The following is a 26972-nucleotide window of genomic DNA, read 5'->3' on the forward strand; positions in this document are numbered from 1 at the left end:
TTAAAGATACTCTGATTTATGGATTAAATGATAAAATACCCAGAGTTTGCTTCAGAATAATTCATATTGAGTGGATGGGGGGTTCAAATGAAACAAGACTGGCTATGATTTTGGTAAATTTGAAGCTGACTGATGGAATACTTGTGCTATTCTATTTTTTAATATAGCTGAAATTTTTATAAGTTATAAAAGAAATACACAATCTAGGTGTAGTGGCTTGTGCCTGAATCCTGGTTACGTAGGAAGATCCCCTGAGCCCAGTAATTCGAGGCTGCAGTGAGCTGCGATCACATCACTGCACTCCTGCCTGGGCAACAGAAGTAGACTCCATCTCTAAAAAGAAGGAAAGGAAAAAAGGAAGAAATATACAGTAATTTTAAACTGGGAGATGAAATGCTAATTTCTAGAAGTCCATTTGGTTTTGAAGGGTCTCATGTCCAAAAAAAAAAAAAGTAAGTAAAATAAGACCCATCCTACTGTTTTATATACTAAAATAGTAAGTTAATTAAATGAAAATGAAGTACCTTTGGGCTTTCATTTACCAATCCTGGAATGTTGAAAAATTGCCTAAAAGACATTTAACAAGCAAGTGTAGCTAGCAAAAAATCATTTTATGATGGCAGGTTGGTACAGTTACAATTGAATCAACAATTTTTGATACATGTTGTAAATCGCTGTAAAGTAATACAGAAGGAAGAAAAACTTATTTCCACTAATATTTTCTTTCAGGCATTTGACATTATCACAGACTGACATGGCAGCATTAACAGGAGGAAAGGTAGTACATTCTCTAATATTAGACAATTTGATCATCACAAAAATAATAACAGTTCTTAAATGAACAACTTTTGCTTTTGACAGGGATTTCCCTTCTTGTTTCAACATATTCGTGATGGCATCAATATAAGACAAACTTGTAATCTGATTTTCAGCCTGTGTCGATACAATAATCGACTTGCAGAACATGTAAGTGCTAAGGAACAGTCTTAAAGATTTTTGGAAATTTTTAAAAAGATTACTCTGAAATCTGGCCGGGTGCGGTGGCTCATGCCTGTAATCCCAGCACTTTGGGAGGCCAAGGCGGGAGGATCGCTTGAGCCTAGGAGTTTGAGACCAGCCTAGGCAACATAGTGAGAACCCGTCTCTACACAAAATAGAAAAAGCTAGCCGGGTGTAGTGGCACATGCCTGTAGTCCCAGCTACTCGGAGGCTGAGGCAGGAGGATCGCTTGAGCCTGAGAAGTCGAGGCTGCAGGTGAGCTGTGATCTCGCCACTGCATCCCAGCCTGGGCGACAGAGCGAAACCCTGTCTCAAAAACAAAACAGAACAAGAATATCCTGAAATCCTCCTCTTTCTGTTTTAGATTGTATCTATGCTTTTCACATCAATAGCAAAGTTGACTCCTGAGGTATGTAAACATTTGTTAATTTATGTTTTTAAAACAATTTTCAGCACTGCTAATGCTTTCAAATGAGCCTAATTGTCCTTGAGAACAAATTTATCAGGGTTTCTCCCATAATATAATAACCTATTTTTAAGTGTATAATGTGAATAAAATGAACTACTAGTCATGTCTTATTACAAATATAATTTTCTCAACTAAATGTAAATATGTGTGTAGAATCATTGTATCAGAGTGCCACCTGGATGCCAGGCTTTAAAGTTGTTTGATTTGGAGCATATATCGTAATTGTGCCCAAAGAAAAAGTAGAGCAACCAAGACTCAGCATATGTGTAAATGTATATAGAAAATAGAATACAGTGTTATATAAAAGTATTTTCGTAAAATGGAAATGTTATAACTATTTTAACAATCGATGTCAGACGTTACCATAAATTACCCCTAAGGTTGTTATAGGAAGCTTTTAATCTAAATTTTTCAGTAGAACACAGTTGTCTCATTAACAATTTATTTTTGGGGTTGGGGACATGTTGCTTAAAGGATACACATTTTCATGAATAAGTTCCAGAGATCTGTTTTGCAGTGTGGTGACAATAGTTAATTATACTTGAAAATCATTGAGTAGATTTTAAGTGTTCTGACAAAAAATAAGAGTGTGAGGTAATGCATATGTGATTAGCTTGATTTTGCCATTCTACCATGTATACATATTCCAAAACGTTGTATATCATAAATATTTAGTGTTTGTCAATTTAGAGAATATTTTTCTAATTATCTTTTTCAAAATACACTTGACATCCAGAAAAATCTATTGCACGTGGTTCCCAGTTGACTTTGTATCCCCTCGCTGATCCTGCTGCTTTATGGTAGTTCAGGTTCACGTGCAGAAGTACTGGCTGAGCTCTTCTCCCCTAACACAGATTTAAATGTAGTGTGTAGTAGAATATATGTTTCTTTTCTGCTGAAAGAGATGGGTTCAGATTGATCTAAATACACAGTCATATATGTGTTTTACAGGCAGCCAATCCTTTCTTTAAGTTGTTGACTATGCTAATGGAGTTTGCTGGTGGACCTCCAGGGATGCCTCCCTTTGCATCTTATATTCTGCAGAGGATATGGGAGGTAAGTCTTGCAGCAGGTGTTTTCAATGTTTATTTCCCTGAGGATTTTATTTTTATAATATAGTCACTACCATTTTAAGTACCAGTTTCTTATTACCCCAAGATGGTTTTAGTAAGTCACAGGTTTGGGGAAGAAAAGAGTTCTTAGCTAGTCTCCTATTGTATTAAAGACATTCTTGTAGCGTTATAAACAGCTTTAGTCTATTTGAAGTTTTCATTCCCCTACCCTCCAAAGTTCCATAAAGCAACTAGAAGTCCTAGAAATACAAACCAAGTGTTTTCAAGAATTGACAGAAATAGTAGAGGAAGCACCAACCACCTTTTTTCTTAGAGTTATGGCTGAGGTCACAACATTTCTCCTTGTTTGAGTATTGGAAAAGCTCAAGACCAGGAGACAGCAAATCTTTTCCTGAAAGGGTCAGAGAACAAATATTTTAGACTTTGTGTGCCATACAGTGTCTATTGAAACTACTCAACTTTGCTGTGGTAGCATATAAGCAATCATGGACAAGAAATGAGTGGGTATGGCTGTGTTTCAATAAAACAACAAAAATGGGCAGCCACAGAATTTGACCTACTGGCCATAGTTTGCCAACCCCTACTCTAGATTCCTAGGATTCCCCTTTCTCATGAAAAAACTCTCCACAGCAGTATAGCGAGCTTCTTGTATTCTCACTTAGTACCAGGTTGGGCATGTAATCAGAAAAAGATGAGAAACCTTAGAGAAATAAAAATACTTTTAAATAAATTTCCAAATTTAGCAAGACCTAGAAGTCTGGAGTTCTCATATTTGTCTTATGGTTCTTGGTTATTTTAAATTTATTTTGTAAACCAGTGACATTTTCTGAACACTTCTGTTGACAAAAGTAGTTTTAAAATGGGAAAAAAATAGGGTGAAACCTTTTAGTCTCTAATTGTCAAAAAATACTTTAGCTTTAAGTGTTTAATAGTATATACAAAAAGTAAGTAAAAAAAGTAATTGCTCATTCAGTTGGCCTTATATTCTGTTCTTGTCATGTTATTTGTAGGTGATTGAATACAATCCTTCTCAGTGTCTAGATTGGTTGGCCGTGCAGACACCCCGAAATAAACTGGCACACAGCTGGGTCCTACAGAATATGGAAAACTGGGTCGAGCGGTTTCTTTTGGCTCACAATTATCCTAGAGTCAGGACTTGTAAGTCAAATATTCAGAATTTCATAAGCCATTTATTTATTGTTCAAAGTTATGTTTCTTTTGTTTTTAGACAACTACATGCCCATTGTTATATAACGCAGAATTTTTGGAGATGTTATTTCCTTGTTTTTTGTTTGTTTTAAGGATAGGAAACCATGTTATTTCTTGGGTAACATCATCACTACTATCATTTTTGTTTCCTTGCTTGATAAGAGTGATAAGGCATGATCAGCATTAATGAAGGGAGTAAAAGCTTAGAAAATTCTGTCTCAAAAATAACTTTTGAGAAGGTTAAGGATAAAAAGATAATAAAGACATAAGCTGAGAAAAAATATTGGCTGAAATCATGAGAGTTATATAAACACTTTAAGTTGTACACAAGCCAGTAAAAAAGATCTTAGGTAGACAAATATCAAAAACAATTCACAAAATAGAAAGTTGCTTGGAAATAAACATAGAAGATGTTATTTTGATAGTTCAAAACATGAAAATCTAATTTTTAAATTTCTTATAATTATTATAAACTTTTCTATTTGCTGAGAAGGTCTTACAGTCAGTGATACTTAAGTAGCAATAAAAACATCTGGAATCCAGATGTTGGATTCTTTTTTTGTTTGTTTTTGAGACAGTTTCACTCTGTTGCTCAGGCTGGAGTGCAGTGGTTCAATCTCAGCACACTGCAACTTCTGCCTGTTGGGTTCAACTGATTCATGTTAGCCTCCTGAGTAGCTGAGATAACAGGTGCACCCCACCACACTCAGCTAATTTTTGTATTTTTAGTAGAGACAGAGTTTCACCATGTTGGCCAGGCTGGTCTGGAACTCCTGACCTCAAGTGATCCGCCCACCTCTGCCTCCCAAAGTTTTGGGATTACAGGTGTGAGCCACCGCACCTGGCCCAGATGTTGGATTCTGAACACCATTCTCCAGTAAAAGAATTCACAGCTCCTAGGAGAAATCACTGATTTTAGGGCTAGGGCAGGGAATATACAAGATGAGTGTGGAATATTCTATAGTGCCAGACAGTGAAAGTACTCAAAAATCAAAATGGTGGGGGTATGTCAAAGAAACACAGAGCTAACCTGAAAAGAACTCCCAGTGGCCAAAGCTGGAACAATTTGAGTAACAAAATAAATTATGTAGCACTGGATTATAACCCCAAGGATAAAATAAATATTCATGAGTCCATACTTAGTAGAAATAAATGATTGAATAAATAAATGGAGAAGAAACAAATCTCCCATACAAAAGAATTCCATATAATTTATGTACACATCTCCCCAGGAGGTGGAGCTTAATTCCTCACTCCTTGAGTATGAGCTTAGTGACTTTCTTCCAAGGAGTGGGGTGTGGGGGAAGTAACTTTACATTGAAGAAACTTTACAGATACAACTCAGCCGGGTGATAAAGGTTAACATCATTGTTGATTGATGAGGTTGATAGTATGTACCCTTGATATGGCGTGATGGCAAAAGGCACTTCATCTCTTGTGGTCTTCCTTCCAAAAACCCATAACGTGAATCTAACCGTGACACACATCAGACAAACTCAGATTGAGGGACATTCTATGAAATACCTGACCAATATTCCTTGAAACTGTAAAGGTCATTAGAAACAAGGAAAATCTAAGAAACTGTCACAGCCAAGAGGAAGTTAAGGAGACATAATGACTAGCTGTAATGTATACTAGATGGGATCCCGGAACAAAAAAAGGACATTAGGGCAAAACAAGTGAAATCTAAAGTTGAGAGTTTGGTTAGTAGTAATGTACTTGTGTTAGTTCCTTAGTCACAACAAACGTACCATCATAAAATGTTAACTATGGGGAAAACTAGGTAAGGGGGGTGTATCGAAATGGTTCTGCTTATTTTAAAATAGAAGGTTCATTTGAGAGAAGCACCTTTCAGTGGAGTGAACACATAAGGATTGGCATGGGCACTCTGCTCATGGGCCTTTTTTTTTTTCCTGCAAGTTTAGTTAACTCTGCCTTAATAGGATCTTTGTAAGAGCACACAGCCAAGAGCTATGTGAGAGCTGTGTGCTCTTACAGAGATGTGTGCTGGTTGGCATTCATGTCTTGACCACTGACCATAAAACCAAAAAAAAAAAAATACTACCTTAAACCCCCAAAAAGGTTTTTCAGCCAGCTACTATGGCTAATACTGATGACAGTGCTGAGGAAATGGCATTCTTGTACACTGCAGTGGCATTGTTTAATATTACCCTTATGAAAGACAATTTAACAGATCTTTACCAAGATTCTTAAAAATTGTATGCCCTTTTATTTATTTATTTTTATTTTCTTACTTTTTTTTTTTTTCGGGATGGAGTCTTGCTCTGTAACCCAGGCTGGAGTGTAGTGGCGCAATCTCGGCTCACTGCAACCTCTGCCTCCCGGGTTCAAGCGATTCTCCTGCCTCAGCCTTCTGAGTAGCTGGGATTACAGGCACCCACCACCTTGCCTGGCTAATTTTTTTGTATTTTTAATAGAGTCGGGGTTTCACCATATTGGTCAGGCTAGTCACAAACTCCTGACCTCGTGATCCGCCCACCTCGGCCTCCCAAAGTGCTGGATTATAGGCGTGAGCCACTGTGCCCAGCCAGTGTGTCCTTTTAATCTCAGTAATACTATTTTAGGGATTCTAGTGTAAAGTATATGGATGCCCAACAGCATGATTTATAGTAGTGAAAAATTTTAAACTGTTCAGTTGGGAAACATTGTTATAATGCATCATTTTAAAATTATGATATGTGAAGACTATGTAGTAATATGAAAAAGTGCTTGTGCTGTAGCTTGATAAGAGTCCAAATATTTGAATAGAATTAGTATAACTTAGAATAAGAATTAAAATAACGTGTATAAAAGCTTCATAGAAATACTTCTAAATACAACAAAATAAGTGAGAACTTTTAATATAGAGAAAAGAAGAAAAATTGAGACGTCAGTGTCTTAGAGTTGCCATATAGACATGGAAGTAGACTTAACGTTTTTTGTAACATACAGCTATATCCAGGGACTCTTAAGTTAGAGGAAGGCAGTTAACCAAATGGCAAGATGGCCTTTTCTTCCAAATTAACCCTCCTATCTGTTCTTAAAGAAAAACATAATTTTAAAGTTGTATTTTTTCTGTAGCAGAATTTCCCTTTTATTTAAAAGCAAGTAGCTTTTATAGGAAAAGAAGAGGTGGTTAGGTATATGATAAAGCAAAGTAAAATGTTAATTGTAGAATCTCAGTGGTAGGTCTTGGTCTTAGTAGAGTTCTTTCCAACCTTATAATGTGTCCAAAAAATTGTCCCAATGAAATGTTGAAGTGAAAGTATATAACTCAAACCAACCAAATGACATTTTTTTTTTTTTTTTTTTTGAGATGGAGTCTTGTCCCATCGCCCAGGCTGGGATGTGGTGCTGCGATCTCAGCTCACTGCAGCCTCCACCTCCAGAGTTCAAGTGATTCTTGTGCCTCAGCCTCCTGAGTAGCTGGGATTACAGGCACTCACCACCACGCCCAGCTAATTTTTGTATTCTTAGTAGAGATCGGGTTTCACCATGTTGGCCAGGCTGATCTTGAACCCCTGACCTCAGATGATCTGCCCGCCTCAGCCTCCCAAAGTGCCGGGATTACAGGCATGAGACACCGCACCCAGCCAAATGACTTTTTTAAATCATAAATTACTTTTTCTCAATTGCAGTTTTATGCAAAAAATGATCAGGGTGATACCTACATGCCAGGTTTTATATTTGTTAAAAAACTGAGCCTTAAAATTCTGACTAAGAAGACTAGTATATAGGTAAAGAAATACCTAGAAAGTTATGCACACAGTTTAATTTGGAAATAAATTTGTAAGATAAACTAAAATTAATTTTAGAAACCCTAACTTTGTTTGCTTTGACAGTACAATGGAAATTAACAAATTATCGTTAGAATAGGGGAAGACAAGTAATGGTTGTACTGAAAAGAACTCAAACTCAGACATTCGAGAATCTTGAGGAGGTTCCGTAGCGAATGGTAGGAGCATTAACCTGTGAATCTGATAGGCTGGATTTGAATCCCAGCTCTGCCACTAGCTGTGTAAGCTGAGATAGCCCCATCGTTGTAAGCCTGAGTAAAAGTGGGGATAATAAACACAATGCCTAACACATAAAGTTATGGTGTCCAATAGTATACATTCAGTAAAGGTTTACAATTCTTATTATAGTTATTACTATTATTGTTTTACCATTATCGTTATCATCATCATTGTTTCTCAAGGCAAAACCTAGGCTCCACCTCTTTATCTGTGTGACCTTGGTCTTTGCTTCTCCGAGATTCGGATTTTCCGGAGCACTGTTAACTCCATCCAGGGTGATTGTGAGGATTAAATGAGAAGTTTATACAGCACCTAGGTCAATGCTTTGTTGATAGTAACTGCTTTTACAGGTTAACGCAACTAATAAGTCATTAACCCCTCAGCATTATAACATAGGCTTAGTAAGATTAACACCCAGTTCCTTCCTTGGGTGTAAGTTTAGCCTTAAAAGATTTTTAAAGATTTTCCAAAGTTAATGTTCTATAATTAGCCTATATGTAATCAAATAGGACTTTTATGTGTATCTCATTCTTTCTTTATAACTTAAGTGTATATTATCTGGTTACAGTTCAACACCCAATTATTTCCTTTGGTGTAAGGTTAGCCTTAGAAGACTTTTAAAGATTTTCCATAACGTTCTATAATGAGCATATATGTAATCTTATATATGAACTTTTATGTATATCTATTTCTGTCTTTATAACTTAAGTACATTTTACCATATCTGTAAGTTATTACAAAGTAATTTATCATTGTTTTTCAATTAAGAAGAAAACTAAGACTGTAGAACATTAAATGGTTTGACCTTCTCAGGCACCTTCTGGTAGATCTTCTGACTACAAATGCTGAGTTCCCTCTGTTAAATCATACTACTTCCTGAGAAGAAATAAAAGATAAAGTGGGAAAATTCTGCATCTTAGGCAAGCTAAAGAAAAGTGGTTTAAAATTATTGCCACTTCAAAATAACAATGGCAGAATAGAAGGTATCTATTTTATCACCCCTTGGGATCTTTTGTGGGGCCAAGGGGAAAGCAGAAAGATACTAAAAGAGATGTTCGTGTCCCTTTTTATTCATTTGAATTATTAAAGGGAGCAGTGGCTTTGTGATTAATGACTGCTGTTCAGTCTATTTTATATCTTACAAGGATCTGACAGTTTTGTTTTACATTTTGTAGCTGCAGCTTATCTTCTGGTGTCCCTTATACCAAGCAATTCATTCCGTCAGATGTTCCGGTCAACAAGGTCTTTGCACATCCCAACCCGGGACCTTCCACTCAGTCCAGACACAACAGTAGTCCTACATCAGGTCTACAACGTGCTCCTTGGTTTGCTCTCAAGAGCCAAACTTTATGTTGATGCTGCTGTTCATGGCACTACAAAGCTAGTGCCCTATTTTAGCTTTATGACTTACTGTTTAATTTCCAAAACTGAGAAGCTGATGTTTTCCACATATTTCATGGATTTGTGGAACCTTTTCCAGCCTAAACTCTCTGAGCCAGCAATAGCTACAAATCACAATAAACAGGCTTTGCTTTCATTTTGGTACAATGTCTGTGCTGACTGTCCAGAGAATATCCGCCTTATTGTTCAGAACCCAGTGGTAACCAAGAACATTGCCTTCAATTACATCCTTGCTGACCATGATGATCAGGATGTGGTGCTTTTTAACCGTGGGATGCTGCCTGCCTACTATGGCATTCTGAGGCTCTGCTGTGAGCAGTCTCCTGCATTCACACGACAACTGGCTTCTCACCAGAACATCCAGTGGGCCTTTAAGAATCTTACACCACATGCCAGCCAATACCCTGGAGTGAGTAAAATTGATACTCTTTTATCTGTATCCTCAAATAGATTGGAAATACCTGTTTTTTCCCTTGTGGGAAGTGGTGGCAGAATATAGAATCATCTCACCATTCCTTCTTAAGAACTTAATGTATATTTGTTTTCTTAAATACATATATAAAATGCTATGTTGTTATAAAATTGATAACTGTGAAGATAACTTTTCTTAGGGTGAAGTTAAAGTTTCATATCTAGTAAAACTTACCTGTTTTCTAATTTGTGGTTTTGTAAATGTATTCTTCATGTGTGCCTAATGAAAAAAGTCAGCTTTATGGTACAGTTTTAAGGAATTGAGTACTTTGCTATTTAAAAATCAGATATTTGTATCAATATCTACATGCTGTGCTAAACTGTGAGCTAGACAATTTTGTATCTAAAGCTAGTAGTATTCCCCAGTATTTTTTGTCAAGCTGCATCCAAACAAATGAAATGCTTAAGAGATCAGTCAAGATACATGTACATGCGATCTAAATTGGGTCCCTTTTTCTCTGCAGACTATGTGTAGGTTTTATATTAAGTTTCCTCCCCTCAATGTAAAACTGTCAAACCTGGATAATGCTTTTCACTGTTGCCTCTTATTCTCTGTTGTAAACTATACTTTAAAGATAGACCGTCCTTTATAGATCAGATTGTTTTTTCTAGATGATGTAATGAGTTGTATAGAATCTCACACCTGGGAAGAATAACCTAATTTCTAGTCAGAGGAAATTAGAATCCTAGGCCAGCACAGTGGCTCACACCTCTAATTTAAGCACTTTGGGAGGCCAAGGCATGCGGATCCCTTGAGCCCAGGAGTTCAAGACCAGCCTGGGCAACATGCCGAAATTCCATCTCTACAAAAAATACAAAAGTAGCCGGGTGTAGTGGTGTGCACCTATAGTCCCAGCTACTTGGGAGGCTGAGGTGGGAGAATTGCTTGAGCCCAGGAGATTGAGGCTTCATTGAGCCATTGTACTAAAGCCTGGGCAACAAAGCAAGACTCTGTCTCAAAAGAAAAAATCAGAATCCCTACAATGCAGGAAAGAAAGTGAGTGTACAAGTACCAAGAAATTCAAAACCAATGCCATAAGAATGTCAATCTTTCTGACTTAAAAGGGGTCAGGATAGGATTTACTAAGTTTCAATGAATTTGTCTGTATCATATTCACGTAAATAATATTTGATCTAGTTACTAGATGTGATGTCCAGAATTAAATATACTTTTGATAAGTACTAGTTGAGTTAGAATGTATCCCTCCATGTTATTTCTTGCCCTTGACATCAGTGAAATGTAATGTCTTTTACTGTCGAATGTCCTTATCTATTAGAAATTTTCATGAAAATGGTACTTAGTTTTTTGCTTTGAAAAATAAGCTGGGGGTTTCAGTTCATTGACAAATATGTGTTAGAAGAGCAGTCCTCTCCCGACATGTGCATATGAGTCTATAAAATCACAGCTAGTGATTTTACTAAAATGTTTGTTTTTACTTTTTATTCATCAGGAACTTGGACTGAGCATCATTCTAGAAAAGCATTTTAAATGTTGGAACAAAGGATTACCTCATATGCACTATTAATTTAAGGATTATTTAGGCATTTAAAATCTTTGTGACAAAGTAATGTTTTTTTTTTTTTTTGAGACAGAGTCTTGCTCTGTCGCCCAGGCTGGAGTGCAGTGGCCAGATCTCAGCTCACTGCAAGCTCCGCCTCCTGGGTTTAGGCCATTCTCCTGCCTCAGCCTCCCGAGTAGCTGGGACTATAGGCGCCCGCCACCTCACCCGGCTAGTTTTTTGTATTTTTTTAGTAGAGACGGGGTTTCACCATGTTAGCCAGGATGGTCTCGATCTCATGACCTCGTGATCCGCCCGTCTCGGCCTCCCAAAGTGCTGGGATTACAGGCTTGAGCCACCGCGCCCGGCCAAGTAATGATTTCTCATTAAAGAAAAAGTGGGTAGGAGATGGTGTGACATGCCTCTGGGTTTACATTTGAAGTTACAAAAGTAGTGCTTTAAGCAGTAGTAAGACTAAAAATGAATTGTATTCACTTACAGTTTTTACTCTTTCTAAACTTGTATTTTAAGATTTGCTGAGTTCTTTTAGTGTTTATTATCATTATTATTATTATTATTATTATTATTTGTATTTTAGTAGAGACAGGGTTTCATCATGTTGCCCTGGCTGGTCTCGAACTCCTGAGCTCAGGCAATCTGCCCGCCTTGGCCTCCCAAAGTGCTAGGCGTGAGTCACCGCGCCTGGCCAAATTTTTTTAAATAGAATTTGTTACTAATTTTATAACTATCTCTGAATGGTAGTATAATCTAACTTATTCGTATAGTTTTAAGGGTTGGTTAGTGAACATAGAAATGAGAAACTGACCCTCTAAAATGCTATAGGGTTAAAAGATCATATGGCTTATTTGGATTTTTTAGGCAGTAGAAGAACTATTTAACCTGATGCAGCTGTTTATAGCTCAGAGGCCAGATATGAGAGAAGAAGAATTAGAAGATATTAAACAGTTCAAGAAAACAACCATAAGTTGTTACTTACGTTGCTTAGATGGCCGCTCCTGCTGGACTACTTTAATAAGGTAAAAAGATGTTTTTAGTTTTGTCTTTTTTCAAGTGAGATGAAGACCATCCTTTTGATGTTATTTACATTGGGGAAGCATTTGTGCATGTAGCCACTTTGGAAGAACTTAACATTTTGAAGGTTCATGAACTACTTTTAAACAGTTCTTGATCTGGCTTTGGTTTGTATTTGTGTATGTTTTATCATTTTAGGGTTGAAAGGAACTTTAATGTACAGCCTTTTACCCAAAGCTTGAATTGTCTTGTTTAGGGCAATTTATCCTTAGACTTGAGAGTTCTGTTCTAGAGGCCTTCAGAAAGTTTTCTGCACCTTTGGATGAGTCTTTTAATGTTTTACATTCTGTTTAGCCCAAATATATCTATCTGGCCTTGCTATACGACTTGGCCAAAATTATAAAACATAATCTTTATGATTAATTTTTCAGAACTACAGAAGTTATTGAATGGTTACAGGAACTACTACAAATTACCATTAATTACCCTTACCTATAGAAATAAAGTTCAGGCTAATTTCTTAAAATTCTATGTATTACATCTAAGACTTGGAAATGTTTTTTATTAGGCACTTTTTTAAAAAAATGGTACTTTACTGAAGACTTCACTGTAATATCTTAAGCTACTTAATCTAAGATGAGGTTATTTCAGATTGTCTTCTTTGGAAAGCTTTCAAATGTGAGTCTTCATTAGTAAACAATGAAATTAACTATGCTGTTGCCGAGGTTTCTTAAAGAAATTGTTTTTAAATTTCGGATTAATTTTGAATACAATTGTTTTCCCAGGGTGTACTACTTAAAACTGTATTTCAAAAAAGATGTAGAGCAGCCTGGGCAGCATAGTAAAACCCCATCTCTATACAAATAAATAAATTAGCAAATACATTAGTGTGTGATGGTGTGCACCTGTAGTCCCAGCTCCTAGCAGGGCTGAGGTGGGAAGATCCTGGAGCCCAAAAGGTGGAAGCTGCAGTGAGCCATGATTGTGCCATTGCACTCCAGCCTGGGTGACAGAGCAAATCTCAAAAAAAGAAAAAACATGATTTGGACATTTCTTAACTCTTCTTGAAAAAGGAAAGGAATAAATTAGAAGGATTTCCAGTTGTAATCTATAACAACATTTTTCTGGTATCTAATAAAATAAGACCTGTTAACAGTAATATATGACTATGTGAGTAATTATAGTCATATATTGCATAACAACAGGTTATATTCTGAGAAATGCGTTTTTAGGCTATTTCATCATTGTGCAGACATCAGAGTGACTACTCACACACAACTGGATAGTAGCGCCTGCTGCACACCTAGGATATATGGTATAGCCAACTGCTCCTAGGCTGTAAATCTGTATAACCTGTTACTACACTGAATACTGTAGGCAGTTATAACACAAAGGTAACTATTTGTGTATCTAAACATATTTAAACATAGAAAAGGTACAGTAAAAATATGAAATAAAAGACAGAAAATGGTACACCTGTATAAGGCACTTACTGTGAATGGTGCTTGCAAGACTGGAAGTTGCCCTGGGTGAGCCCATGAATTAGTGGTGAGGGAATGTGAAGGCCTGGGACATAACTGTACCCTACTGTAGACTTCACATTGTACACTAAAGCTACACTAAATTTATTTTAAAATACTTTTTCTTTAATATTAATGTACCAAACTTTTTTTTACTTTATAAATTTTTTTAATTTCTTGATTCTTATAACACTTAAAACACACATTTTATAGCTGAACAAAAGTATTTTCTTTATATCTTTGTAAGATTTTCATATTTAAAATTTTTTTTCTTTTAAACGTTTTTGTTAAAAACTAAGACATAAACATGCACAATTAGGCTAGGCCTATGCAGGGTCAGGATCATGAGTATCTCTGTCTCCCACCTCCACATCTTGTCCCACTTGGGAGGTCTTCAGAGGCAGTAACTAGCTTAAAGCTGTCATCTCCTCTGACAATGATGCCTTCTTCTGGAGTCCCTCCTGTAGGGCCTAAGGCTGTTTTACATTTAACTTTTTTTTAAATAAGTAGTAAAATAATGATACTATAGTAAATACATAAACCAGTAACAGTCATTTATTAACATTATCAAGTATTATGTACTGTGCATAGTTGTGGTATACTTACAAGACTGGCCAGTACAACAGGTTTGTTTATACCAGCATCATCAGAGACATGTGGGTAATGCATTGTGAGTGTTACCATGGCTGTTAAGTCACTAGGCTAATAGGAATTTATCAGCTCCATTATAATCTTATGGGACCACCATTGTGTTTGTGATCCATCATTTACCAAAATTTCATTTTGTGGCACATGACTGTATCATATAAACTATTTTTGAGGCTGACACATTTTTAGTATTTTTTTCTTCATGTTACTCTTTCTTAATAACCAGCTGATTAGTGTTTAGATAGTATGGGTGAATTTTATTATTATCTAGAATTTAACCATCAGAAGATGAGCCCATTATAAAACCAACATTGTTTATGTGGAAACTTTAAAATATTCCTATATCTTCTGCCATTATAGATAATTAAGAGTTGATAGATATTAATATACATAATCGTTTTTAGAGTTTCTTATTTAATATTATTTCCTTATACTACATTTCCAGGAAACAGATGTAGCAGTCTCTTTTCTGTAGGTAGGAAAGCAGAGAGCTTAAATGACGATTTTATTTCTGTTTATTTTTTCATCACCTAAGTGTTGTGTTCTTATTCAGAGTTCTCAAACTGAACTTTTTGTTTTCTTCTAGTGCCTTCAGAATACTATTAGAATCTGATGAAGACAGACTTCTTGTTGTATTTAATCGAGGGTTGATTCTAATGACAGAGGTAAATATTTTATTGCATTTTACTTTGTGGATATATCTCATTTTAATGTTCTCACCAAGACTTCTTATTTTATAGACATTTAGAGTTTATGGTAAACTGTTTTACAGGTGGCAAGGTTTTAATTATATAGATCAGTAAGCCTGAATTTATATTCCAAGAATAATTAGGTAATAATTTTTAGGGTGCTGTTTCTTTTTCCATAGTAATTCCATACTTTTCCCATCATTTTGTATTTAGAACAGCCAAGTGAAATAGACTAGTTTTATTCATTTTAGGGACAAAATGAAATACATGTGATTTAATTAAGGGCACACATAATTTTCCAAAAGCCTACTTACTTGGCAGAGTATAGAAAATGAGGTTACCATTGTGAACCCAGAAAATCTGAGACAGGTCTCAGTTAATTTAGAAAGTTTATTTTGCCAAGGTTGAGGATGCGCCCTTGACACAGCCTCAGGAAGTCCTGATGACATATGCCCGAGGTGGTCAGGACACAGCTTGATTTTATACGTTTTAGGGAGAGATGAGACATCAATCTGTAGGTAAGAAGTACATTAGCTCCGTCCAGAAAGGCGGAGACAACCCAAAGCAAGGCCCCTCCCTCCTCTGGGGCCTTCCCGGTCATAGGTACGTGAGAGACAGATGGTTGCATGCTTTTGAGTCTCCGATAAATCTTTCGAAAGGAGTCAGTCCGAATATGCATCTATCCCATTGAGTAGAGGGATGACTTTGAATAGTATGGGAGGCTGATTTGCCCTGAGCGGTTCCCAGCTTGAAGGGGCCCAAGATATTTTCCTTTCACACCATCCTCAGAGAAAACCAGAAGGACTATTACAGGGTTAAAATCAGCCGTTTATGCTTCCTATAATTCTTGAACATCCACAAGTATCAGATGGCTACAAAGTCACCAGAGGTACATTGAGCCCTTTAGCCTAATAAACATGCCAAGAATACCATAAGAATTCAAAAGTAGGATGTTTTTTCAGTTAATGGTAATAAAAAATAAGAGAACAGGTTTACACTTTGAAGAATGTGGATTTGCAAAGGTAAGGGGGAAAACATTTAGATAAATGACAATAAGCACTGAGGCAAAGAAATATTGGTTATGTTTGAGGAAGGCTAAGTATTTAAAAAAGGTATGTGAAGAGGAGTAGTAAGCATTTCATTCTTTAAAATGCAACAGATGTTTATGCTGCTGTAGTTGTGTTTTTAGAAAAAAAAATTTTTTTCATGCAACAGATGTTTAAATGACTACCTCTGTGCCAAGCACTGTGCTAGGTACTAGGGACACAGCAGTGAACAAGACATACCTGGTTCCTGTCCTCACAGCTTACAGGTTAAATACTTTACAAGTACATTGTTCATATTAGGTACTGCCGCAGGTTCTGGGCTAAAAATTTTAACCTTTGAACTGTGGGTGTTATAGATAGTGTGTAAGCTGTAGTGAACTGGTTGAAGAGGATTCAAAGAAGGGTGCTGTATAGTAAAATAGGGAAAAAACTAAGGGTTTAATTAAGCTAATACAGTTAAAGGAATTAAAAGATTTAACAAGCCAATATAAAGGAAATGAATTCCTACCTTTTGCAGCTGTATTTTACCTCTTTCAGGCCTACTGTTTTGAGTATGGCTGACAGTCACTTTACCATTGTCTTTGGACAGAGGCCCTGGAAAGTTAGTTAAGCTTTTGCCTATTCTCCCTAATCTTTTGTGACCTACTGCTTTGTAATTTCGAAGACTTACAATCTTAGAGCAAGTACTTTTTGAAAAAAAATGTAATGAAACTATTTCTTCAGACTAGAATATACACACAAAATAGCAGAACTCCGAAGGTGAGGAATGTTTAAAAGAGCTTAATGAGAGAATTTAACTTCAGGATAGAAAGCAAATACATTTGCTTTGCACACATGTGCACACACAGTCTGAGTCTGAAAACATCTATCATAGAGGACGAGTACTACCATTTTGTGGCTCAGTAAGTAAAAATGAAATTAAGTTTTCAATTTTTTCAAATCATTTGTAGTCTTTCAACACTTTGCACATGATGTATCACGAAGCTACAGCTTGCCATGTGACTGGAGATTTAGTAGAACTTCTGTCAATATTTCTTTCGGTTTTGAAGTCTACACGCCCTTATCTTCAGAGAAAAGGTTTGGTCATTCCTACTTCTTATTTTTTGTTAGTGCTACTATTAGAGAGAAGGTCTTAAAATCATGTGCCCCAGAGAAATTGTTTTTATCCTAGTTTATGCACAGAAGATGAGGCTGAAGCTAGCTAACCATCAGGAAATGTTTGTCATGAACTCCTGATGTAAAGCTGGAAGGCTCTTCTATATTTTTGTACCTGGCTGAAAAATACGCAAGCAGGTATCAAGATTTCAGAGATTGGAGAACATTTCCAAACACAATAACAAGTTGGGCACTTTGTAAAGATTCTCTAGCTGGAAACTTCTTTGGCTTAGATTAGATCATTTGCAGTTTCAAGCGAGGTTAACTATAAAACATACCTCTCTTATGTCCCTGTAAGATAGTGTGAACTCTGAACTTCTTCATATACATTTCTAGAAAGTGGGGCATATTATCAATGAAATATGTTCTTTAAGAAATCTAGCAGGTTTAACATTAGCAGTAATCATCTCATGAAAATGACTTAGCTTTCACCAAAGATGTTTTTGTAATTAATCTGAATTTCTACCATTAGCATTCTATAGTTTACAGTAGACAACATTCGTGAGGAAGTTGGATCTCAGGTGGCATATTTATTTGTGCTTTTATGTTTGCAGATGTGAAACAAGCATTAATCCAGTGGCAGGAGCGAATTGAATTTGCCCATAAACTGTTAACTCTTCTTAATTCCTATAGTCCTCCAGAACTTAGAAATGCCTGTATAGGTAAGTGACTTGAAAAGTTCACCTGTGTAAAAACCTAGTGGAAGAACATTGTTGTGAGTTTTTCTGTGATGTTAAGCCTGTATTGTTTGAAAGATATTTGTGCTTTTTATGTGTAACTCACACTAGCTAGCAGGTCCTAAGAAAATAAAGAAAATTTCTTAACTGGCTCATAATTACCCACATGATAATGGGCAGATTACTTAATATGTATATAAGGTCTCCCCGACCTTAGTTCATCTCTAGCTTCTTACAGCTCTAAAATCTTGTGATCCTATGTAAGCAAAGTTGAATCATATAAATGTTTACAAAGTAAAACTGACATTCTAAAAGATAAGAGTACTTATTTCACTGTGAGTTCTTTTGCCTAAAGATACTTCTCAGTATCTGTTCTTAGGCTCTGAGTATTGCATCTTTTTATTGATTGCATATTTATAATAAAATGCTAATTTGTGGCTTTTAAAAGACACCCATTTTAAGTTTATAGTTTTTTTTGTTTTGACTACCTTAGAAACTTGAGAGCCATAACTGTTTTACACTTTCTCAAAATAGCGTGGATAACTAACTGGCTATCATGTATAAGCAGTCCGTCTTGACATTCTGTGTAATTGCTTCTCTAGCAAGAGGGGAAGGGCACATAAGCAGTAACCTGTGATCACCAGAAACTGCCTATAGTCTGTCATCCGTGTGATTGGAGAATGAGAATCAGTCCAGCCAGCATCGTAAAACGTTAAAAGTAGATTCAGGGTTATCCCTTAGAGCAAAAGAATTTTGAACCTTAGGTTTCTTTCTAAGCTGTTGTGGTTGATTTTACGAGACACATAATCAATGTATATTAAATAATCTGGGCTGGCTCATGCCTGTAATCCATGCAGTTCAGGAGGTCTAGGCAGGAGAGGATTGCTCGAGACCAGCAGTTCAAAACCAGCCTGGGCAACATAGTGAGACCTCATCTCTACGAAAACAAAAAAATTAGCTGGGTGTGGTGGTGCATGCCTGTAGTTTCAGCTACTTGGGAGGCTGAGGCAGGAGGATCACTTGCACCCAGGAGCTCAAGGCTGTAGTGAGCTGATTGCATCACTGTCCTCCAGCCTGGGAGACAGAGGAAAAAAAAAAAAATTCCTCACTGTATTTTGCCAGAAAGTATCTCATACTTAAACAAGATACCAATAAATCGTGTTTTAATCTTTTGTTTCCACATGATGCCCTATTGTAGTTAATAACTCTGCTAATCTAGTCTTGGTTGAGCATGAGACAGAATTTCTACTCGTGTCAGGAGCTTAGTTTTAGACTCATTAAACTGGTTGCAGTGAGGCAATCATAGGATTTGTAAGACTGAAAGTAGCAGGCAGATATAACCCTAATTTTTTGCTACCCAAACTTTGTTTTTATTTTCAGATGTCCTCAAGGAACTTGTACTTTTGAGTCCCCATGATTTTCTTCATACTCTGGTTCCCTTTCTACAACACAACCATTGTACTTACCATCACAGTAATATGCCAAGTACGTATTTATCTAGCACAGTACTTCAATGTGGTTCGCATTTAATCGTTCTGCACACTGAAGCATGGAGATTTATTTTTTCCATTTATTCTTATTGTACACTTTTAATATCTTAGTGTCTCTTGGACCTTATTTCCCTTGTCGAGAAAATATCAAGCTAATAGGAGGGAAAAGCAATATTCGGCCTCCGCGCCCTGAACTCAATATGTGCCTCTTGCCCACAATGGTGGAAACCAGTAAGGTATGTTGGGATGCCAGGAAAATCCATGTTGCTGTAGTACAAAGTAATTTGAAATTTTTCCCCTGGCAGTTATGAGTAGGTTAGACTTAAGTGACCAATTTTGTGGATCCTAAGAAGATTAGATTCATTTGGACTTTTTCCTTTTAGTGCTCTGAAATGTTGGTTGAACATTTGCAAAATCAACAATAAGCACAAGTAGTAAGTTTTTTTTCCCCTCAAAAACTACCTTAATAGTCTTAATATTTGTCACTAGGCTAAATTATAACTGGGTCGTATATCTAAATTTGAAAAGTCATTAGGTACTGTTTTTTTTTTTAATTTGGCCATATAATCAATGACTTCTTCTACTTCCCTTAAATTATATTCCTTTGACTTACGCATAATATCATTGATTGATAGATTTGTCATCATTTTTAGTCTGGTTCCTTTCTTCTAACTCATATTCTAAAATAATGCCAATTCTAAATTATAGAGACAAGGTACATTGATACAGGGTAATTTATCTTAGTTTCAACTTTTTTAAAAACAATTTTTCCCTTTATCTTTCTTTACCCACACTTCATTCACACTCTCCCTTGCTTGCCATCTTTGGATCTTCAGTATACTTGAGAAGTTCTTACAAGATAAAATATTTAAAATAATTAACATTATAGGAATAACTTGGAATCTATTTCAAAAGTCAAACTTAATTCATTTTTCTTCATGTCTGTAGAGCTAAAGTGTCAAATTTTAAAATCCTACAGTAATTTTACTTTATTAAAGTATATAGAAATAATGGGTAATTTTAACTGATAGCATTTGCACACTGAAAATAAACTTATGACAAGATCATAACATTACTAGAAATTTGGATTTTAAAACTAGGTTCTTACAGAATATAAATATAAATATTGAATCAGCTTTTTAGTTAAACTTATTACATTTGCACAAAATATGCTCTTTATTATACAATTTAAGTGCAACCATTTTATCATCTTTAACCTTCAGGGCAAAGATGACGTTTATGATCGTATGCTGCTAGACTACTTCTTTTCTTATCATCAATTCATCCATCTATTATGCCGAGTTGCAATCAACTGTGAAAAATTTACTGAAACATTAGTTAAGCTGAGTAAGTATAAAAGATGAGCAGTAAATTCCACTGAATTATTTTAAGCCCCTAGGCATTCAGGAAGGGGAGAAAAAAATATGAGACAATCCTTTTTTTCTTTTAAAGTGAATGTTTAAAATATTAATATTCTTGGGAACATTTTAATTTTCATTAAGAAAACACCAACTTACTGGTTTCCATTGACTAGTTCTGCCCAGAGTTTCAGCTGGCCTATAAAGGAGTGTGGAGTAGGGCTGATCACTTCTGTACATAGAAGCCCACATCCTCCACCATCTGCCCAGCAGATTTTGAAAACAAAAAACAAAACTGCTCTGCTTAGGGAGGCAGGCTTAGAGGTGGACTTCCCCAGCCCTGATCTTGAGGGTAAGATGAGATCTATAGTGCCAGCTGTGCTTTGGAGCTGGCAATGGCAAGAGCAAACAGTGGGCTTGCCAGTGTGAAGCAGAGGTGCATATATGAGTAATTAGGAGGTAAGTCTCATAAAATAGGTGAGTGAGAAGAAGAGAAACTTGAAAACGGAGACGATGAGAAATAGAAAACAAAACCATCAGTGAATTATGTAGGTGGGGGAAAACTCAAATATCTTTAGTAATATCGTCTCTGTAGTGATGTGCCTAACAGCTGTTAGAGAACTGCTCCCTTCGGGTAACATTCCTATACCTGATAAGTTTTTCGGAGACATGCAGCTCTCCTCCAGAGGTCCTCTATCTCAGGACTTCCAGAGTTCTAGGCCTCTGTGTCCTCTTTCTTGACTTCATTAGGGATCGGTCAGGATCCTCTCCAATGTTCTGTAGTTTTGAGGGTGGGAAGTGACATACTTGTGGAACTACTACCCAGACCAAGAAATAAAATATTGCCATACCCTGCAAGTCTTCTTTGTGCCCCTCGTCAGTCACAGCATTCTCCTTCCTATGGAAAAGGTTTTGATCCATTCCAGGTAGGGCAGAAGATGTGACCCTACCTTAGATTTCATTATCCACGAAGAAGGAGGTGGTAACAGCTGTCAGGGATAATTCCACTTCAGCAAAACCATCTTACTGGCAAGTGATTTAGAGCATTTTTAGATTTGAAAGCTGGTTCCTGGTAACCTGGTATTGTTAGCTGGTTTTATATATGGGTGGCTGGAATGCCAAGATGTAGGGGGATGAGAATATATTCAAATTGGCCATTTCAGGATTATGCACCTGAGTCATGGTACTTGGTAAAAGGCCAAAACCCATCAGTGGCAGTAATCAAGTATAAGAAAATATTCAGGAGTTCTAGTAGTACAGCCTTGCTCCCATATGAAGAAGGGGAATTATAAAAACACTGACCTTTTAAAAGTTTTGGTAATTGTGTTCATATGATTTATACTAAAAGTTATGTAAGACTATTCTAGCTACTTGGACAACTTTAACCAAATACTGAATGTTCCACCCTGTTTTGGGTTGTCTTGTCAACCCAAGTGCACACTTTCAGGGAAATTAAACGTGGTGGAGAAGTGGAAGAAGGGAAAGAATACTTGCTGTCACATCAGTTGAATCAACTTTTATGATATTTTATAGTCTTATCACTTTTATAACCATGTGAAGCACTATCACTGCTGGCTCATAGGGCTTAGTTCTCTATATTAGCACGATTTTATAGAACTTTCTGTAAGGGCTGGGCACGGTGCCTCACACCTGTAATCCCAGCACTTTGGGAGGTCGAGGCAGGTGGATCACGAGGTCAAGAGATCAAGACCATCCTGGCCAACATGGTGAAATCCTGTCTCTACTAAAAATACAAAAATTAGCCAGGTGTGGTGGTGCACACCTGTAGTTCCAGCTACTCGGGAGGCTGAGGCAGGAGAATTGCTGGAACCTGGGAGGTGGAGGTTGCAGTGAGCCAAGATCCCACCACTACACTCCCGCCTGGCGACAGAGTGTGAGACTCAGTCTCAAAAGAGAAAAAAAAGAAAAAAATCACTTTATATAAGGATGGAAATTTCTTTGTCAGTAGCCCGTCATTTGTGAGTGTTGAGAACTTGAAATGTGACTAAGGAACTGAATTTTTACTTTAATTTTAACCAAAATAAATTTAAAGAGCCAAATGTGACTGGTGGCATGGCACTAAATATAAATCAAAACCTTCACAAATTGAACAAGAAAAAGAAATTTTTCTTGGTTAATACAGAAAATTGGACATTGTCTTAGATACGAAGTTCTTAGGTCTTTGTCTAAGACCTAAAAACAATCTTATTGTTATGTCCTCTGTAAATGGAGAGAGTTGTGTCCCATAGTTTGAGCTGACAGAATTACTTTTTCCAAGGAGAGGCCCAGGAAAGGGCTTGAGAAAAGAAAGTCCACATTAATGACCACGCAGAGTTGGTAGAGAATTTTAATTTGTATAATTTCTTTAAGAAATTATGTTTGGAAACAAGTAATGAAAAGGATAAGTTTAAACTGGTTATACCTTTAATCATTTGAACGTTGAGGTTTCATGTCCAAGGGCCGCAATATTAAAATATTGTGACCATAGGTGAGAACATCTCAAGACCTACATTGGATTGTAAGTCATTTCCAGTTGTGAGGAAAAATCTTTTGTGGTAATTTTTACATGGGCAACTGAGCAGATCTTAAGATTGGTTAGAGGATAAAGAGAAATATATAATAATTACAGATTTGAATTGCAGAGAACAGTACAGTTGCAGGTACTAAATAATAAGCGAGAGGGTTGGAGTGTTTTTGAAGTGAGTATGGTGAGGGATGGGGTTGGAGGAGACAGAAAGAAAGGGAAAGAGAATTCAGGAAGGGTGAACAGAGCTGCCAACTGCCATCTGAAAAAAGTGTCGGCAACCGCAGTATTTTGATACTTAAAAATAGCAGAAGCCTGGGCAACATGGGGAGACCCCTTCTCTACAAAAAAAATTTTTTTTTAATTAGCCACATGTGTTGTCACACACCTGTGGTCCCAGCTACTCGGGAGGCCGAGGTGGAAGGATCACTTTAGCCCAGGAAGTCAAAGCTGCAGTGAGCTGTGATCAGACCACTATATTCCAGCCAGGGCAACAGAGCAAGACCCTCTCTCTCTGCCTCCAACCACACCCACACACGGACACCAGGGTTTAGCCTAAAAAAGCGCTTGAAAAAGAGCGATGGTAAGAGGGACTGGCACTGCTGATTTGTAAAATAGTTATTAAAGTTACGATAGTTTTTATTTTTTAGAATGTAATACATAGTTCACAGTTCAAAATATCAGAAAGATAAATATGAAGATATCACAGACCTGTCCCCACCATTTTAATTTTATTTGTCCTTTTTTCAAATATAGATGTTTTCTTCCTTTCTTTCACAACAGTAAGCTATAATGATTAAAACCATGTAGTATATGTTCAAAAATACATAGGCAAAACAGTGGGTAAACAGCCTCGACAAACATAAAGATACATGAGGATTTGGAAAGATGACATCTCAATTTGGTGGGATAGAGGTGGTACTGACATAACTGGTGTTAGGTCTCTATGGGGCAAGTCTTTAATATGTTACTCTTTAGACCAAAATTAATAGGAGGATTAAAGACTTAATTGTGGGCAGGGCACGGTGGCTCGCGCCTGTAATCCCAGCACTTCGGGAAGCCGAGGTGGGTGGATCACCTGAAGTCAGGAGTTCTGCCTAGGAGACCAGCCTAGCCTACATGGTGAAACCCTGTCTCTACTAAAAATAAAAAAAGTTAGCTGGGTGTGGTGGCAGGCACTTGTGATCCCAGCTACTCAGGAGGCTGAGGCAGGAGAATCGCTTGAACCCAGGAGGTGGAGGTTGCAGTGAGCCAAGATCAACTCCATTGCACTCCAGTCTGGGCGACAAGAGCGAAACTCCGTCTCACAAAAAAAAAAAAAGGACTTAATTGTGAAAAAAATCATTTGAAATATTAAAGGAAAACATAACATCACATGAATACCACCATGAGATTTGAAAGACCATGCTACACAGGACACAAACCCCAGAAACAATAAAATAAGAAGTTGGAAGTTTGACTACATAAAAATTGAAAATACTGCATGGTGAAAATGCCATAAACTGAATTAAAACACAAACAGCTAATTGGGGAAATGTTTGCATACTTAATAGATAAATAGCCAATACTGCCAATATATAAAGAATTTTTAGGATTTGCTAAGATGGTGAAGAATGTTAAGTAAAATCAGCAAAGGACACGAATAGGCTGTTTACACACAAAAAAGTGTTTGGTAACCACATGAGAAGTTGCCCAGACTTACTAATAAAGCAAACAATTTGAGACAGTGTCACCCTGTCGCCCAGGCTGGAGTGCAGTGGCATGACCTCGGCTCACTGCAACCTCCACCTCCCAGGTTCAAGCAATTCTCCTGCCTCAGCCTCCCAAGTAGCTGGGACTACAGGTGCCCCCACCACCACGCCCGGCTAATTTTTGTATTTTTATTAGAGATGGGGTTTCACCATATTAGCCAGGCTGGTCTTGAACTCCTGACCTTGTGATCCACCTGCCTCTGCCTCCCAAAGTGCTGGGATTACAGGCATGAGCCACCGCACCCAGCCTATTTATCTCTCTCTAAAAAAAAAAAAAAAAAAAATGAGATAAAGTGAAGCTCAGATGATACCGGTATGGTTTGGGAAAAGAAGAGATCTTAACAATGGAGTGCTAGTCAAGAGTCCCTTTGGGAGGCAATTTGGCCTTATTAATTAAAATTTAGAATGTTCATGCCTTTGACCCAGCAATACTGTGTCCAGGAATCTACCATATTCTACTCATAAAAGTGTACAGCAATATGCACAGGATATTTATTTTCACTTTGGTTGTAATGGGTAAAACTGGAAACAACCCAAATGTCTATCAGTAGGAGCTTGGTTAAGTAAACCGCAGTTCACCTATATTGAGACATGAAAACAAACAAGATAGGAGTGTTCACTGAATTACATAAAAAAGTAAAAACAATATGCAGAATATAAACATATTCTTATAAACAAGGGGAAAATCACTTAGTACATGTACAGAAAAAGAGGAATTTTACTCTATAAGGATGAAATTATAGAATGCCTTCATTTTCCAGGTTAAATATATCTGTAAGGTTTAAATTAATTGTAATGATTATGCATTAGTTTTGTAATTTTAATAAGTTATTTTAATATTAGGGAAAACTGGTACTGCCGGCCGGGCACGGTGGCTCACGCCTGTAATCCCAGCACTTTGGGAGGCTGAGGCAGGCGGATCACGAGGTCAAGAGATTGAGACCAGCCTGGCCAACGTGGTGAAACCCTGTCTCTACTAAAAATACAAAAATCTAGCAGGGCGTGGTGATGCGCAGCACCTATAGTCCCAGCTACCTGGGAGGCTGAGGGAGGAGAATCACTTGAACCTGGGAGGGAGAGGTTGCAGTGAGCTGAGATGGCGCCACTGCATTGCAGCCTGAGCAACAGTGAGACTCCGTTTCCCCCAGCCCCCCCAAAAAAAGAAATAAAAAGAAAACTGGTACTGCAAATTCTGGAATGATACCATTTTTTTAGGTACCATAGTTCACATGTGAAATCATCAATGGACTACTCTAAATAAATCCCTAGTGTTCATCACTCTTTAATAATTTTAACGACAAAACAAGGATCTCTTTATCACCTTAAAAATTTTTTTTTTAATTTTCTTGATGCATTAGTGAAAGTAAGCAGATTGATGTGCAAGTAACATTATTATATACCTAGAAAATCCAAAAATTTCCAAATATGTGGAATTGAAATGTAGTATAATTAAAGTAAACATATAAAAATTCCAATTATGGAACTCACAACTGTGATTCACACTTCATCTCTTTGTGATACCATGATGGTATTGACTGGGGAAATGCCTGGTTAGCTGTTTCCCAAAAGCCTTCCTAGGATAAATATACTTCAGACCAGACCAGTGCCAGACATCCAGTGCAGATCAGAAGCCAACTTTTTACCAGCTCACCAAGAGTAAATCCTTTTATGCCAGGCTAATACACAGTAATTACATTCAAGAGACATATTTATAATCCCAAAGTTGGTTACCAGTTTATAGAAAGGAAGAACTGGCACAGGATTTGTATATTTCATCATAGGGCCATCAGTCTTTTTCAGTAACCTCAGTGGGAAGCCAGACAGGTAACAGTAGGTTGATTAGTGGGTGTGAAGTCAGAACAAGGGGAATTGGACAAATCAGTTATCTCATATCCTTACAGTATCTTAATGAATCACTCACAGTAGAGCATTAGTCATGGGCTTT

At 37.0% G+C, this 26972-nt stretch overlaps 1 protein-coding gene across 1 annotated transcript in view; it reads left to right on the forward strand.

The window, feature by feature from the left end:
- USP34 (ubiquitin specific peptidase 34) overlaps positions 1–26972 on the forward strand; it is a 221900-nt gene that overhangs the window by 183687 nt on the left and 11241 nt on the right. The window contains 13 exon segments of the mRNA XM_017849063.1: positions 730–778; positions 862–966; positions 1364–1408; positions 2420–2524; positions 3552–3699; positions 8942–9576; positions 12017–12174; positions 14924–15002; positions 17023–17149; positions 17782–17889; positions 19285–19389; positions 19506–19630; positions 20618–20741. Coding sequence (XP_017704552.1) covers positions 730–778; positions 862–966; positions 1364–1408; positions 2420–2524; positions 3552–3699; positions 8942–9576; positions 12017–12174; positions 14924–15002; positions 17023–17149; positions 17782–17889; positions 19285–19389; positions 19506–19630; positions 20618–20741 — 1913 coding nt within the window.

The sequence above is a fragment of the Rhinopithecus bieti genome, unplaced genomic scaffold (assembly GCF_001698545.2).
Source record: "Rhinopithecus bieti isolate Rb0 unplaced genomic scaffold, ASM169854v2 scaffold_30775, whole genome shotgun sequence".
NCBI lineage: Eukaryota > Metazoa > Chordata > Mammalia > Primates > Cercopithecidae > Rhinopithecus > Rhinopithecus bieti.